Source organism: Micromys minutus, assembly GCF_963924665.1.
Source record: "Micromys minutus genome assembly, chromosome: 7".
NCBI classification, from domain to species: domain Eukaryota; kingdom Metazoa; phylum Chordata; class Mammalia; order Rodentia; family Muridae; genus Micromys; species Micromys minutus.
In genome coordinates, this window is record NC_137976.1 from 47,510,595 (window position 1) to 47,526,684 (window position 16,090).

Consider the following 16,090-nt stretch of genomic DNA (forward strand, 5'->3'; position numbering starts at 1 on the left):
CCCACTGTAAAAGTTCCCTGGTGGAATTTTTGGGGTCACTTAAGTATACTATCATATTATCTGCAAATAGTGTTATTTTGACTTTTTCCTTTCTAACTTATATCCCTTTGACCTCTTTTTGTTGTCTTATTGCTCTGGCTAGTACTTCCAGTACTATATTGAATAGGTAGGGAGAATAGGCAGCCTTGTCTAGTCCCTGATTTTAGTGGGATTGCTTCAAGTTTCTCACCATTTACTTTAATGCTGGCTACTGGTTTGCTGTATATTGCTTTTACTATGTTTAAGTATGTGCCTTGAATACCTGACCTTTCTAAGGCTTTTAACATGAAGAGGTGTTGAATATTGTTAAATGCTTTCTCAGCATCTAGAGAAATAATCATGTGATTTTTTTTCTTTGATTTGTTTATCTAGTGGATGACTTTGATGGATTTCCATATATTGAACCTTCCTTGCATCCCTGGGATAAAGAGCCTACTTGATCATCGTGAATGTGATCACTTTGATATGTTCTTGGATTCGGTTTGCAAGAATTTTATTGAGAATGTTTGCATCAGTGTTCATGTGGGAAATTGGTCTTAACTTCTCTTTCTTTTTAGGATCTTTGTGTTGTTTAGGAATGAGTATAATTGTGGCTCCTAAAATGAGTTTGGTAGTATTCCCTCTGTTTCTATTTTGTGGAAAAGTTTGGAGAGTATTGGTATTGAGTCTTCTATGAAGGTGTAATAGAATTCTGCACTAAACCCATCGGGTTCTGTACTTTTTTTGGTTGGGAGCTTTTTGATGACTGCTTGAATTTCTTTAGGGGTTATGGGGCTATTTAGATGGTTTATCTTTGCCTCATTTAACTTTGGTACTTGGTATCGGTCTAGAAAACTGTCCATTTTCTCTAGATTTTCTAGTTTTGTTGAGTATAGGCTTTTGTAATAGGATCTGATGATTTCTTGAATTTCTCAGTTTCTGTTGTTAGGTCTCCCCCGTTTATTTTTGATTTTTTTTTTCAATTTGGATACTCTCTCTGTGCCCTCTGGTTAGTCTGGCTAAGGGTTTATCAATCTTGTTGATTTTTCTCAAAGAACCAGCTCCTGTTTTGTTGATTATTGGTATGGTTCTTTTTATTTCTACTTGGTTGATTTCAGCTCTAAGTTTATTTCCTGCCGTCTACTCCCCTTGGGTGTATCTGCTTCTTTTTGTTCTAGAGCTTTCAGTTGTGCTGTCAAGTTGTTAGTGTATGCTCTCTCCAGTTTCTTTTTTGAGGCGCTCAGTGCTATGAGTTTTCTTCTTAGCACTGCTTTCATTGTATCCCATAAGTTTGGGTATGTTGTTCCTTCATTTTTGTTAAATTCTAAAAAGTCTTCGATTTCTTTCTCTATTTCTTCCTTAACCAGGCTGTAATTGAGTAGAACATTGTTTAGCTTCCATGTGAATGTGGGCTTTTTGTTGTTGTTGTTGTTGTTGTTATTGTTATTGAAGACTAGCCTTAGTCCATGGTGATCTGACAGAATGCATGGCATTATTTTGATCTTCTTGTATCTGTTAAGGCCTGTTTTGTGACCAACTATATGGTCAGTTTTGGAGAAGGAGCCATGAGTTACTGGGAAGAAGGTATATTCTTTTGTTTTAGGGTGAAATATTCTATAGATGTCTGTTAAATCCATTCGCTTCATAACTTGTTAGTTTTACTGTGTCTCTGTTCAGTTTCTGCATCCATGACTTTTTCATTGATAAGAGTGGGGTGTTGAATTCTCCCACAATTATTGTGTGTGGTGTAATATATGCTCTGAGCTTTAGTAGAGTTTCTTTTATGAATGTGGGTGCACTTGTATTTGGAGCGTAGGTGTTCAGGGTGGAGAGTTTGTCTTGATAGATTTTTCCTTTGATCAGTAAAAAGTGTCCTTCCTTGTTTTTTTTTTTTTTTTTTTTTTTTTTTTTGATGACTTTTGGTTGAAAATCAATTTTATTTGATATTAGGATGACTATTCCAGCTGCTTTCTTGGGACCATTTGCTTGGAAAGTTTTTTTCTAACCTTTTACTCATAGGTAATGCTTGTCTTTGTTGCTGAGATGAGTTTCCTGTATTTAGCAGCATGCTGGATCCTGTTTGCATATCCAGTCTGATAGTCTATGTATTTTTACTGGTGAATTGAGTCTATTGATGTTAAGGAATATTAAAGAATAGTGATTGTTGTTTTCTGCTATTTTTGTTTTTAGAGGTAGGTTTATGTTTGTGTGCTTTTTTTCCTTTGGTATTTATTGGAAGAGGATTAGTTTCTTGATTTTCCTAGGTTGAAGTTTACCTCTTTGTGGTAGTGGTTTTCATCTATTGTCCTTTGTAGAGCTGAATTTGTGGACAGATAATGTGTAATTTTTTTTTTTTTTTTTTTGTCCTGGAACATAATGGTTTCTCCTCCTATGGTGATTGAGAGTTTTGCTGGATATAGTAACCTGGGCTTGAACTTGTTTTTCCTTAGGGTCTGTATAATGTCAGTCCAGGATCTTCTAGCTTTCATAGTCTGTTGAAAAGTCTGGTGTAATTCTGATTGTCTGCCTTTATATGTTACTTGTCCTTTTTCTCTTAGTGCTATAATGTGTCGGGAAGAATTTCATTTCTGGTCCAGTCTATTTGGGGTTCTGTAGGCTTGTATGTTTGTGGTTTTCAGGTTAGGTAAGTTTTTTTCTATAATTTTTTTTAAAGATAATTACTGTGCCTTTCAGTTGATATTCTTTGCCCTCTTCTACAACTATTATCCTTAGGTTTAGTCTTCTTATTGTGTCCTGGATTTCCTGGATGTTTTGGCTTAGAATCTTTTTGATTTTTGCACATTCTCTGACTGTTGTGTCAATGATTTCTATGTACTCTTCTGCTCATGAGATTCTTTCATCTCTTGTATTCTGTTGGTGATGCTTGCATCTATAACTCCCAATGTCTTTCCTAGGTTTTCAAACCTCATGGTTGTCTCCTTTAGTTTTTTTCTTCATTGTTTTTATTTGTTTTCAGTTTCTTCACCTGGTTGTTTGTGTTTTCCTTCATCTCTTTAAGTGATTCCTGTGTTTCCTCTTTAAGAGCTTCAACTTGTTTTCTGGTGTTCTCCTGGTTTTAAGTGTGTTATTTATGCACTTCTCAAAGATCTCCATCATCATTGTGAAGAATGATTTTAAGTCTAAATCTTGTTTTTTCTGGTGATTTGGGATAGCTACTATTTGAGGTGGTGAAAGAACTGGGTTCTGATATTGCCAGTTTGTATTGGTTTCTGTTTCGTAGAGTCTTGCGCTTGCCTCTTGCCATCTTGTTATAGGTGATGCTAGGTGACCTTGTGGGCGGGTGGGCAGCAGGTCCTGATGAAACTGGGTTGGGTGTGGCCTTGGGCTGGAAGTGTGCACTCCTAGGTCATACCTCTTCCTGTGCTGGTAGAGTTCTGGGCGACCTCCCCCAGGGTAGAATGGTAGAACATGGGCAGAAGAACATTTGACTCACCTGTCCATTTAGGATGGAAAGCACTCTTGCAGCTCTTCTGAGCTCCTAGGGACCTGTGGGCGGGTGGGCCACTGGTCCTGATGAAACAGGGCAAACTCATTTTAAAATGTTAGAGATAAAGTTAAGTTTTAAAGATGTTTTTACAAGTTAATGGCTTCATAGTCTTTATGTCAGATTACATGTGTTGTGAGTACTCTAAAGGCAGTTTATGTTTTAAAGCATTTCCTGAACAGTGCTTAGTACTGGTCTCCTTTACAATGATCATGATTGTCTCTGACTTTTAGGAAAGAAATAATGGAAAAGTTTGGTGTCACTTCAGTTTAAACTTGATTGTGTAAATTTTATTTACTCAGTTGAAGAAAAATCAATTTTATATTAATATAAAATTTCATCAGTGTTTTTTGGAAGTTAGTCTATTTTGTAAGATTGGATTTTTTTTTTTTAACAACTTTATTTGAAAAAACACATATACATGTACAGATTTTTAAAAGTATTTTGGCGTAAAACTATATGAATATATTTTTGTCAGTAATTGATTTTTTTAAAGGTTTGATAGTATGCATTGAAATCTTATGAGTTACAATAAGCATAAAGTACATGTAAAACAAAATGTAACATGGAAATAGTCAGTTTTCTTGGTGTATGTAGATTAGAAATAATGATTTTTAAATACCAAAAATTGCCAAAAGGCTTAGCTCTTGACTTATTAATAATTTAAGGTTTAGGTGTCCCCCACTCGGAGAGGGTGCTATATACTTGTTGTTTAGTTTTTTGCTTTTTTGGTTTTTTTTTTTTTCTAAGAAGGACTGAGGCTTCCACTTTTTGGCCTTTCTTTTTTTGTGCTTCATATGGTGAGTTGTTTCTTAGGTATTCAGAGCTTTCTGGGGCTAGTATCCAAGAATGAATTTTTTATAGAGAATTTTAATGTGGAAGGACTCCAGAAAATTACTTGAATCATATATTTGACTTCAAAGATCTTACACAAATAAGTATTTAAAAATACATTAAAACTCGGTAACTGAAAACACACCCACTCCCTTAGGTCCTGTGGGCAAGGGTATCTAGCCAGGGTTCAAAGGTATCCTGCTTTACTTAGTTAGCTTCTCATAAGGCTGCAGTCAAGTTATCAGGGAGGTCTGACATCTCATTTGGAGTCTTGATGGGGGAGAATCTGCCTTAAACTTGCTTATAGTATAGTTCACTTACAACCAAGCTCATTGCTGAATGATTTGATAATCACTTTGGATGTGACTTTTAACTGAATCCAGATCCAATCTCTTTTCAGTTCTTACTGTTGAGGGGTGTGTGTGTGTGTGTGTGTGTGTGTGTGTGTGTGTGTGCTTATAGGATGGGTGGGTGGGATATGTGAATGTATATAGAGAAAGGGAAAATGACTATACGTTGATATAAGTTTTCCATGGTCTAAACTGTTGATATGTTTTTTTCCCTATAGGTGCCTTAGCTGGATCAATTATTGTGGAGCCACATGTGACAGCAGTGTGGGGAAAGAATGTTTCATTAAAGTGTTTAATTGAAGTGAATGAAACTATAACACAGATTTCATGGGAGAAGATACACGGCAAAAGTACACAGACTGTTGCAGTTCATCATCCTCAGTATGGATTCTCTGTTCAAGGAGAGTATCAGGGAAGAGTCTTGTTTAAAAACTATTCATTTAATGATGCAACAATTACTCTGCATAACATAGGCTTCTCAGATTCTGGAAAATATATATGCAAGGCTGTTACATTCCCACTTGGAAATGCCCAGTCCTCTACAATGGTGACTGTGTTAGGTAAGTGTGCTTGAGTTGGGTTTGATTATTATGATAAATATTAAAATGTTTTCACAAATATAAAATGAGGATTTCTATAAATTTGTTTTAAATTAAATATACATTTTCATTTCTCTCTTAAGTATTTCTAGTCTCTCAATGTAAGCAAAGTCTGGGTATAATTGTCTGAAATGGCTGTGTAGAATTTTTCATACTAGAGAGCACTTTAATTCTAACAATGGATAGGATTCTCATCTGTGCATGGTGACTCACACTAGTAATTTTGGTTTTTGAAAGACGGAGGTCGCATTAATTGCCACAAATTCCATGTTAGATGGGGTTACAAAATGAGATCTTGTTTTTAAAACAAAATCTGAACTATCTGTAATATTTTTATTACTTACTTTAAAAGCTTGAGTCCCATTTTTAGTTTAAATTTTTCCTGGTTTGTTTTGGTCTCGGTCTTGCTTGTGGAGTCTTTTGTCACCTTGTGTTTGTTTTTCCCATGGATTTTTGCTCCTGCCACTAAAGATTTGAACACCTATTTAAATCATACACTGTTTTCCACAATAGATTAGATTTATTTTTCTACCCGAATTGCTGGAGTTGAAAGTTTGAGGAAACTGTTACCTTGAGGTACCCCTGAAGTGGGCTTTAAAGCAGACGGGAGGTACAGATGAGTCCCATCATGGAGGAGCCACAGCCAGCAGTATCCAGCAAGGAGAGTACCACTGACCGCTTTCAGAAAGCCTCATTGCTCAGCTCCAGGGGCCCAGTCTTTCCCTAAGGCCAGTAAGAGTTCCTGAATAAGATATAAGAATGACCTGGTGAACGCAGCAGACAAGAAGTATATTGTAAAAGGAATGATTGTGAGTCTTGAAGTAATAGGTGGTGCGGGTTTGGCATATGGAAGGAAATTTAGGGAAACATTCTAGGATTGACAGAGAGCCAAGTCTAAGATCTTTAGAGCAAAGTTTCCTTATTTCTCAGTTGTTGCATTTGAGAGCTAGAAGGTTTTGTTGTTGTTGTTGTTGTGGACTGTCCAATTTGTCATAGAATGCTTTGGATGGAGATCCATGGGTTCCAACCCATCAAATGCTAGTAATAGTTACTGTGATAAAAATCTGTGACCACACAAGTATCCGCTGAGGAAGCAGGATAGATGGAATTGAAATGGTTGGGAGGGGGGCCACTGATAAAATAGTCGGAGTGTAGTTTATAGTCCTGTAGCTGTGGTCTGTCTTGAAAGTGTGTTAGACACACAGCATTTGGGGCTCCTTGTGTCTTATTGAATAGTATTATATAGGTTTAGCAAGATCATAAGGGGTCCAAGGGGGCAGATGTGGAAAGACTGCTTAACGGAGAGCATCCATGCATAGAAGTCAAAATAGTGTCATTCAACGTTAACTTTAAATATGCATGTTTTCTGAAGAGGAAAAGAAAACTTTAGTATGTAAGTTACTCTTCAACTGAGGCATTTGGAGCCTCAAAGTATGTCTTGAGGAATATGATTGCATTGATACTAGGAGAAAGATGACTTTGCACTGAAAGCTGTTCCAACCTGGAGATACTGGATAATTGGGAAGAAACGTCATGATGCTTATATGACCTGGAAAGCCTATAGAAGGGAAAGATTGTTCTCAGCCTTTGAGCTAGGATAAGGGCAAAGTCTAAGTGTAGTTCTGTCCAGTGTGGAATTCTAACCTTATTTGCTCTATATCTTAAGTATTTGTGCTCTGAGTAACAGTAAACTCAAAGCAAATCATGCTTGAATAGTCAGAAACTTGGTACATATGTTACTTTTCAGTAGGCTGAACTTGAAAGTCCTGGCCTGGTTAGTTTATAGGAGGTTGGCATAAAAAAGAGAGATCTTTTCTGGAGGGAATGATCTTTAGTCTGAAAGTATTTCTACAATAATAATTCAAATACATGTCTGAGTACCATCAGTCTTAGAAGTAAGGACACTGTATTCAGTGCCCTGTACAAACAACTGAAACAAACTCATGGCTGCAGATATGGCTCACCTGGTAGAGTATCTATCTCTCACATAGGCTGAGTTGTGACTCTCCAGTGCCACATAAATTTGCCATAGCTCGGGGTACACTCTTGTAATCCCTGCATGCAGCTGTCAAGTCAGGAGGAACAGAAGCTCAGTCTCATCAGTTGCCAGAGTAAGTTTGAGCCCAGCCTTGGGAGAAGAGCAGGATTATCTTAAAAACACCCAAATGGATAGAAACAGACATAGGATGTCGACATTACCAGAGCCTTTAAAGCAGTATTGCTTGTTCCATTTGGGGAAATGTATCAATCAATAAGTTTATGGAAAGAAATAGAAACAGGCAAAAATCACATAGTATGTAGTTAGCCTCAATTTGGTGTAGAATATTTCTTAGTACATGGATAGTCAACCATCAAAATAAATAACAGATTACTCAGTAAATTTGAATTAATTTTTTCAAAAAGGACTAAAGATACAGTTAAATGACAGCAAGTATCTAGTACCCACAGGACCTTGATTCAGTTCCTGAGCATGTCAAGACAAACCAGAAACCAAACCAAACAAAACAAAACAAAACAAAAAAAAAACTCTCATAGAACAGTAGGATGGCAAGCTTGAAACTGATAGAAAATCTGTACTATATATAATTTAGAAAAAACACCTTTTCCATGGTTTATGTATAACCCTTACATAACAGTAAAAAAAAAAAAAAAAACTCTTTAATATACATTTGGCAGAAAAAAATGACCCTAAAACATATGTGATGGTCTCTATGCTCATTCATAACCTGAGCAACACAATTTTGAATTTTGTATCATGTTATATATGAGGTTGATAAATACTGAATAACCTAATAACATGGCTAGTGATATGGATCCATATCTTGAAAATTGCAAGTTAATTGGTACCTTGGGTAAGTTTAGGTGAAACTGAAAATAAATATTATAGAAGCAAGTCTAGTGTTTGGTACAAACCAGGAAAAGGTTGTTATAAATATACCATGATATGAATTATGACTGATGGTTATAGAACTATTTAGGAAAAACTGGAATCTAACCCTAGTATATACCAGTGATAAATTCTGGTTTAAATAAATGACTTACTGTAGAAATAAATTCTGTAATAATTAAAATTTTACATGGCTCTAAATCATGGGAAAATAAATAGTTGAAGTGAATTTAAAACTAAAGCTAACTCTTGTTTTCTTGTACTCTTGCCTCTCTCTTGCTCTTATCCCCCTTCCCCTTCCTCTACCTCTTCCCTTTTTCCCCCTTCCTCCACGTGCTCATGGCCAGTTTCTACTCCTCTACTTCTCTATTCCTCTCTTCTCTCTTTCTGCCTCTACTACCCTCTTAACTCCCCCATGACCTAAATAAACTCTATTCTGTTCTATTAAAAAACATCAGACTAAATAAATGAAAGTTAAATCCAAGGTTGAATAAAAGAAAACCTGCAGAAGTAATGTATAGCAGTTTTGTTATGCACTGTAAGCGCAGGTAGAGGATTATCAAGTTAGCATTGTGGTTGGACATTAAAGAGCATAAGGTGGGAAGTGGGTCTTCGTGAGGCGGTGGAGTCTTGCTTGAGTCGGTCTCCTCAGCGGCTGATGGAGTAGAATTTGGAAATACTGGACATCTATCTAGTTGGCTCCAAATTATAAACCACAGGATGAGTATTCAGTGGGTATGAGAGATTGAGAACATTCTACCACATCATAAACTGGTGTCGATCACTTCCTTTTCTGTGGATTGAAGCCAGAGAGCAAGCACAGTGAATAGAAGAAATCCTCACAGGAAGCGGCGTGGTGGAACTGTAAATTCTAGACAAACCCAGAAGCGAACTCGGGAAACAACTTCAACTCCTGAGATTTCCTTGGAAGCAGAACCAGTAGAACTTGTGGAAACTGTTGGAGATGAAATCGTGGACCTCACCTGTGAATCTTTAGAGCCTGTTGTTGTAGATCTGACTCACAATGACTCTGTTGTGATTGTTGAAGGAAGGAGAAGGCCAAGGAGAAATGGGAGAAGGTTGTGCAGACCGTGCTGACAGCTGTGTGATTAGCAGTGTTGATGAGGAGCTGTCTAGAGACAAAGATGTGTATGTGACTACGCATACTCCTCGAAGCACCAAGGAGCTACTGGACCTAGGCCCTCGGGTACCGTCATTGTCTAATCTGCATGGATGGATACTCTGAAATTGTACAGAACGGGCGTCTTATTGTTTCTACAGAATGTGGCCACGTCTTCTGTAGCCTGTGCCTCCATGATTCCCTTAAGAATGCTAGCACTTGCCCAACTTGTAGGAAAAAGATCAACCATAAACAGTACCACCCCATTTGTATATGAAATGTTCACAACTGCTCAGGATAGACCAATGAACAGATAACCGGGCTGGCTTTTCTACATGGTATCTGCCTTCAGTTTCCTGAACTCAAAAAGACTTTGAAAACTCAATGTCTGATGTAAACTGGTCTTTTGTTTTCCAAACCCTTACATCCTTTCATTATCTCCAGCTTGATGCTATTGAGCACGATCCAGGGATGTTCCCAGATCAGATGAGCATCTCCGCCCCTCTGGGTGGTTTGAGCCCAGAGTAGAAAAAAGGAGTCAGGCATATTGAAGTTGAGCATCATGGCTCCAGCTGCTTTATAGAGCTTACATGTTGCCCAAGATGTTTCCCTGTTGGGAAAGTTTGCTCCAGCTCTTATGGGTGCAGAACCTTCCCAAGGCACCTGCCAGTTAGCTATTCTGCCTGCCAGTGACCTGGCCTGACAGTCCATCTAGCCCAAGGATACCAGTACATAAGCTGCCCATGAAAAAGACTAGCTAGTGGACCTAGTTTTTTTTTCCCATGAGAGCAGAGGTGACCTGTGATTATGCCTGAAACTTATCATTGATGTTCAGTGTTTTCTGCAAATCAAGAGACTCTGCAGGGCAACCTTGTTTCCTAAGAATGAGAAAGTGCAATAAAGCCCATTCTTCACCCATTCAGCAATCTGGAAGCACTGCTAGTGTCCTCAGCCCAGTGCTGCCTATGGGAGCAGTGCCCATTCCACTGCATCTCTATTCACCAACTGTTCTCAGGAACCTACCCATGCTCCAAAGTTCTTTGCCTGGCACAGAGCATCCAAGGCTAATAGGACAAGCTAGTGTTTGAGTGTCCTCTCCTTTCTGCTAAGGAAAGTGCCCTCCTGTGTTGTCTACAATGCCCTCCAACCCTCAGTTTTTCAGTTCCCACTGCCTAATGTCTGCCCAAGCATAGATACCAGGATTTGATAGCAGTAACAATGGCCTTATCAGCTGTTCACTTACATGCTTTTGCCCAAGTCACTGTTGCCCTTCCATCAGAGGTGTTGCCCCACTCAACCTACGTCTGCCCTGGCTTTCTTTCCCACACCCCTTTAATAGATACGTATTTCCAAAGCCGCTCTTCTGGCCAGTTGAGCTTTGATCCTCTGGACTTGGAATGCTCAGTAGGTTTTGGTCGGCAAAGTGTGGTGCCTCTTCTTCCCAGTGGGACCACGGAACAGTCCCTGCTCCACTCTATATGTGTGGGAGCCTCTGGTGCTCTCGGAGACAGCAAAGATGGTGAATCGCCCCTGGGGACACCAGGCACAGGATGGCTCATAGAGGGTGGACCTTGAATGCCAGCCCGCCTTCACCTTCACACTACTTCCTCAGAGGGCTTCAAGCCAAACCAATAGCCTTTTTGTGTGACACATCTTTGAGGTGGGAAAGGGACCACTGGAGCTTTGCTAGCAATAACTGAGTTTCAGTTTACTGTTCTAAAGGAGCAGGGACTCAGCACAGAACTCACTTTAAACGGAGCTGAAGGAGTGTCCCTCCTCTATGTGAAAAGAAAATAGTTTTATTCTTCATTTTGACTTTTTAACTGTTTGGCTTCAGTTAGTTTGAATGAGAGTAATAAGTTTTTTTTACATGGACTCAGAGGGTAAGAGCATTAACTCATCATTGTGATGTGTGGTATGTGCCCTCCCCTTGGAAGTTACAGCCATTGAGTTCCCTGCGGGCCTCATGGACTTGGTCTTGTTAGTTCTAATGATAGCCAGACTAAAAGGAGACAAGGCAACCATGCAGCCAGTTCACTGGTTAATATGGTGACACCCACTTAAAAATCCGTTTTCTCCTTAAAGACAGTTTATGAAATTGATCATAAAAGTTCTATTACTTCATCCTAAATTAAATTGAGAAAAAAAATGTGTTTAGTTCTTCTAATCAGAAACTGCATTAATAGGAAAAGGTTGGTATAGAAAATTTTTTTCTTTCCTTTTTCCTTAATGTATATAATTTAACTCTTTGTTACATTTAAGCTATGCTCATGGGTACCAGTCTCTTTTGGACTAGTATTAAAGCTGGAAATAAAACAATTTGAACCATGTTGAAAAAAAAAAAAAAGAGCATAAGGTAAGATAAGGAGAGACACAGGAACTTTGCAACTGCTGTTCCTAGTCCAGGTGGTGGTGGATGTGTGGCTCTTTGCTGTAAATGTATTCATTACCTATGCTTCTTTTCTTTTCCTGTGTGTCTCAGTGAGAAGATAGGTAAGGAAATATGTATGAATTAGAGGGAGAGCAAAACCAGTAACTTATTTCCAGGTTATTTACTTTAAACTTTTTGCTTAGAGTGAAGTAACACACACACACACACACACACACACACACACACACACCTTAAAGTAAAAGAGTTCCAAAAAATAATGGTTTTAATATCATAAAAGAAATTACGATCAAGGTCATAGAAACGTTTAATTAATTGGTTTATCGTTCATTCATCTCTGAATGTGAAGCTTTATCAGGGACAGCCATCTTTGTGGTGATAATTTAAAATTTGTCCTTTTGTTCCAGAAATGTAGTTGATGTTGGCATTACTTAAAAAATTAATTACTTTATTCATATTTGTTCCTAAGAGAAGGAAATATTTCTAGATCTGGCTAGAAAAAATTGTAAATTACTATCTTAATTGAAGTATCATTTTTTTCTTAAACAGTTGAACCCACCGTGAGCCTGATAAAAGGGCCAGACTCCTTAATTGATGGAGGAAATGAGACAGTAGCAGCCGTTTGTATAGCGGCCACTGGAAAACCAGTTGCACATATTGACTGGGAAGGTGATCTTGGTGAAATGGAATCTACTACAACTTCTTTTCCCAATGAAACAGTAACAATTGTCAGCCAGTACAAGCTGTTTCCCACAAGATTTGCTAGAGGAAGGCGAATTACTTGTGTTGTAAAACATCCAGCCTTAGAAAAGGACATTCGATACTCTTTCATACTAGACATACAGTGTAAGTATGCATCAGCATCTGCTTTTAACTTAAGTCACACATTGTGTTGTCTTCTGCTGACAAAGGTCATTGTTTTTGGTGTGAATCCAAGTATGTGATATTCCTACAGTGGAGTTACTCAAATTACATGTACTTAGTTTTGTTTTGAGACTTTAAAGTAGGCTAGCTTGAAGGAGGCTGTGGAAATTTGCACTTGAGATGTGTACTTCTTAAGATAACTCATTGTATTGTCTCTCACTGGGCGGCTGACTCAGTCCTGCCTGGGTCTTACTGTTTTCAGTAAGAATCTTTTACTTAGCCAGGAGGTGGTGGCAGCTCTTGATTTGAGTCCTATCATTCATGATGAGTATTTCTGTGAGTTCAAGGCCAGCCTGGTTTAAAACATCCAGCCAGTTCCATCACAGCCAGGGCTACACAGAATCCTGTTTCAAAAAACAAAAAACAAAATCCTCTTTACTTTCTAGATATATTTTAGCAGTTTGAAAGTCTGTCTTTGTCTGGTATTGTTCTAGGCTGGACATCCCCCAAAATAACAGTTTTTATATATTTAAAAGTAATTTTAAAGATATATTTTGGGATAGTAAAAACTACATATACGAGTCAAAGCTGCCTGTACTTAGAAGAGTTCTCTGACTTGTGTTTTCATGTAGTCATGTGTATCTACATTTCACTTTCAGCAGTTCCCGTTTTGATACATTGTAATTTGTTTGGCATTTTAATTTTTTTTTTTTTTTGAGTTAAAAAAAGGTCGTTGTTTAAACTTTTTAGCAAGGGTGAGTAATGTTAGGCAGATTGGAGATATGATTAACCAGTGTGTAGGTTGAAGTGTGAAGGTTGAAGTCATCTATATAGGGTTTTGAAGTTGTTTTTTGCTGTTACTTGTTGCTGAAATGCCATGCTTAGAAGTTTAGATTAAACTCATTGCACTTAAATAAATGTGCCTATGCCATGCATGTACTATAGAACCTTTGGCTATAGTGAGCGAGTGGTTTCTTTTAATATTGTAGCAGCCAGGACTAGGTGTTACTATAGAGTCTCAAAAGTGTGTGCCATGTCAACCGAATGCCACTTAATTCTAATGTATGTATTTTCTTAGATTAAACATCCTTTTCAGGACAGTTTTATTAAGGTCTTTGGCACTAAAGCTACGGCAGTACCTAAATGCCATGTCTCATTAAGTACCATAATGTATTTTTTTTTTGTTATGTGTGTATGTCTTTTATAAATAGGGTTTATGAAGTCTTACAGTCAGCATCCATGCTAAATAGAGTCCTGGCTGATTTTATCTGCTGTCTGAGTTCCGTTCATCAGTTTACTCATTCACTGTCTTAGTCAAGTGCTATTTACTGAATAGTGCCTTACTGATATGTTGAAAGTAAGGAAAAATAATTCCCATTCTTCTAAAGCTTGCCTATTGCATTAATGGTTTTTCATTGTATAGTGTAATTATTCCCAACAGAAGATAATTGTCCTGCATGCATTCATTTTATAGATGCTCCTGAAGTTTCAGTAACAGGATATGATGGAAATTGGTTTGTGGGAAGAAAAGGTGTTAACCTCAAGTGTAATGCTGATGCAAATCCTCCACCCTTCAAGTCTGTGTGGAGCAGGTAATATACACTTAAACTCATAGTACCAAATTCTTTAAAAGGGAACTGTATTCTTAAATGCACTAAGGCTGATTTTAACCAGTGCATAATTAAATTAGTAGCTAAAGAAGTTAAACAAACGAGAAGTTTCTCAATATTTTTCTACCCTATTGTCTCTTATTATCTCCCCCCCCCCCCCCCTGTATTTCTGTCCCTGGATATTGGCAGCAAGTGTTAGAAATTTTAGCTTCCCACCCCCCCTTTTTTCTGTAATTACTGTCATGGATCTGATGATAACTAGTGAGGAAGTTTCCACTGCAGTTTTCGCTTGGTTTCTTTGTACCCTGTATTTAGGGTGTGTGATGTCTTCAACAATAGAGCCTTATCTAATTCTGCTGGGCAGTCTTGAGAAATGACAAGAGTCTCTATTGTTGGAGTCTGTAGGCTTCACTAATGAAGAGGCATCACATAACTAGTGCTAGAATATTCTCCACCTCACCCATGTTGTACTGCGCTCCCTTTATTGCATACCCAACCCCAGTGGCCCTTTTTTTGTCTTTCCTGGCCTCCACAGGTACTTGAAGTTAAACACAAATCTAAAGATTCAGTGCTGAGGTCTACATTCGAGAAAGAGCATGGTGTACTTTGTTTCTGGGCCAGGGTTACCTCATAATTGTTTTCCAGCTCCATTTACTTACAAATTCAATATCTCATTTTTCTTCACAGCTGAATAAAATTATGTCTATCTACATTTTTAATGAATCATCAATTGATGAACATTTAAGCTGATTTCATTTCTTAGCTGTTGTGAATAGAGCAGCATTAAATATAGTTGAAAACAAAGCCCTGTAGTAGGGTATACAGTCCTTTGGGTATATCCCTAGTAGTGGGAGAGCTGGGTAATAGTTCTATTTCTAGTCTTTTGAAGAACTGATTTCCATACATTATTATATACGCCCAGTAACAGTGACTATGTGTTTCTCTTTGTCTACAGCCTTGACGTGTTTGTTGTCATTTGATTCTTTTATATTTTATTCGTTTTTATGTATTTGCTTGCATATGAATACCATGTTCATACAGAAGCCCATGGAGACAGTAAAGGGTATTAGATCCCCTGGATCTGTAGAGAGACTATTGTGAGGTACCATATGGGTTATAAGAATCAAGCACAGGTCTTAACAACAAATGCTTTTAACTGCTGAGCCATATCTCCAGCTCCTCATTTCTTTTTTTCTTTTTTCTTTTTTTTCAAGAGTAGAAATCTACTTTTATTTATTTACTCTCCATTAATTAAATCTGGGATGGGTACAGCATCACACGGATTCTGTGTCCAATGGCCGTTGCAGGAAGGTTGCTTCGGAATTTGGCAGGAACCATATCATAACTGGGCCCGAGTTACTTTTCCCTAGATCACTCTGGTTTTGTTTGGTTTGCCTCCAGGAGTCACTGTATTGTTTTTTGCTTTGTACACATAAGCACATCTCTTGCCTAAGTAGAACTCGGTTTCATATAGGGCATTAACTCTTCAATTTTAAGAAGAGCTGTGTGCTCTCTTTGTTTCCGGAGACCTCGATTGTACTCATTGTAGTCAGCAAAAATGGCCTTGTACCACAGCTTTCGGGACATACTTGCGTATTCTTTTCTAGAAGTCCTGTTCCCAGCAGGCCTCCACAGGCGCCAAGATGGCAGAAAAAGGAAGGCAAGCCCTCTGCTGCTCATGATAGCCATTCTAATGGATCTAAAATCAACTCTCAAAGTAGCTTTAATTTTTATTTCTTGACTAACTATGTCTAAATTTTAAAAATGTGTATTAGCTATTTGTATCATCATCATTATCATTGAGAATTATATGCATAGATTGTTACTTTGCTCTCTATTAATGTGGTAAATCACTCTGGCCAAAAGCATCTTAGGAGAGGAAGTGGTTTGTGCCCATTTAAAATTAGGTCAGAA

At 37.9% G+C, this 16,090-nt stretch overlaps 1 protein-coding gene and 1 pseudogene across 2 annotated transcripts in view; one reads left to right on the forward strand and one right to left on the reverse strand.

Moving 5' to 3' along the window:
- NECTIN3 (nectin cell adhesion molecule 3) overlaps window positions 1-9,590 on the forward strand; it is a gene marked incomplete at both ends in the record, with an annotated part of 19,997 nt that extends 10,407 nt beyond the window's left edge. Inside the window, 6 exon segments of the mRNA XM_080919499.1 lie at window positions 4,926-5,267; window positions 7,372-7,417; window positions 9,000-9,275; window positions 9,277-9,371; window positions 9,374-9,406; window positions 9,409-9,590. Of these exon segments, the coding sequence (XP_080775625.1) occupies window positions 4,926-5,267; window positions 7,372-7,417; window positions 9,000-9,275; window positions 9,277-9,371; window positions 9,374-9,406; window positions 9,409-9,590 (974 nt within the window).
- A 5,837-nt stretch (window positions 9,591-15,427) lies between these two features.
- Window positions 15,428-15,763, reverse strand: LOC308422991 (large ribosomal subunit protein eL33-like; annotated as a pseudogene). Its single transcript has one exon. The product of its transcript is annotated as a large ribosomal subunit protein eL33-like (transcript).
- Between the last annotated feature and the right edge of the window lie 327 nt (window positions 15,764-16,090).